The 470-nt window shown below is 54.9% G+C and overlaps 1 protein-coding gene across 1 annotated transcript; it reads left to right on the plus strand.

Moving 5' to 3' along the window:
* Positions 1–14: 14 nt before the first annotated feature.
* Positions 15–470, plus strand: TM35_001651030 (putative surface protease GP63, putative,metallopeptidase; the record flags this gene model as incomplete). The annotated part of the gene is made up of 1 exon (XM_029031949.1): positions 15–470. A coding segment is annotated over one exon (456 nt), but the record flags the coding sequence as incomplete, so codon positions are not given.

The following is a 470-nucleotide window of genomic DNA, read 5'->3' on the forward strand; positions in this document are numbered from 1 at the left end:
CCGAGTACCCCAACATGTTCTGCACGGAGTCGAAAACGGCTCTGCAGTGCACGTCTGACCGCTTTGCGCTTGGCAAGTGCACAGTGCGCACTTTCGACCAGAGCCTTCCGGACCGCTATCGCTTCTTTGAGAAGGCGAACGTCGGTGCTCCCAGCAGCGAGCTGATGAACCACTGCCCCGCGATCAAGCCACTTGCATCAACGTCGTGCGAAGATGGTGATTCCACGCAGATGCCCGGCAGTCTCCTGGGCCCACAGTCGCGGTGCCTGAAAGGAGAGTCGCTGAAGGTTAAGGACGGTATATCATCGTACAAATCTGTTCAAGGCATTTGTGCAAATGTGAAGTGTGACAATGATACTGTAAGCGTGCAGTACAAGGGCGACGAAACCTGGCACTTGTGTCCTCAAGGAGAAACGATTGCTGTAACGGGGTCTGCATTCAGCGGGGGAAAGATTCAGTGCCCCAAATAC

Source organism: Trypanosoma theileri (assembly GCF_002087225.1).
Source record: "Trypanosoma theileri isolate Edinburgh chromosome Unknown TM35_Tth_165_V1, whole genome shotgun sequence".
In the NCBI taxonomy this organism is placed as follows: domain Eukaryota; phylum Euglenozoa; class Kinetoplastea; order Trypanosomatida; family Trypanosomatidae; genus Trypanosoma; species Trypanosoma theileri.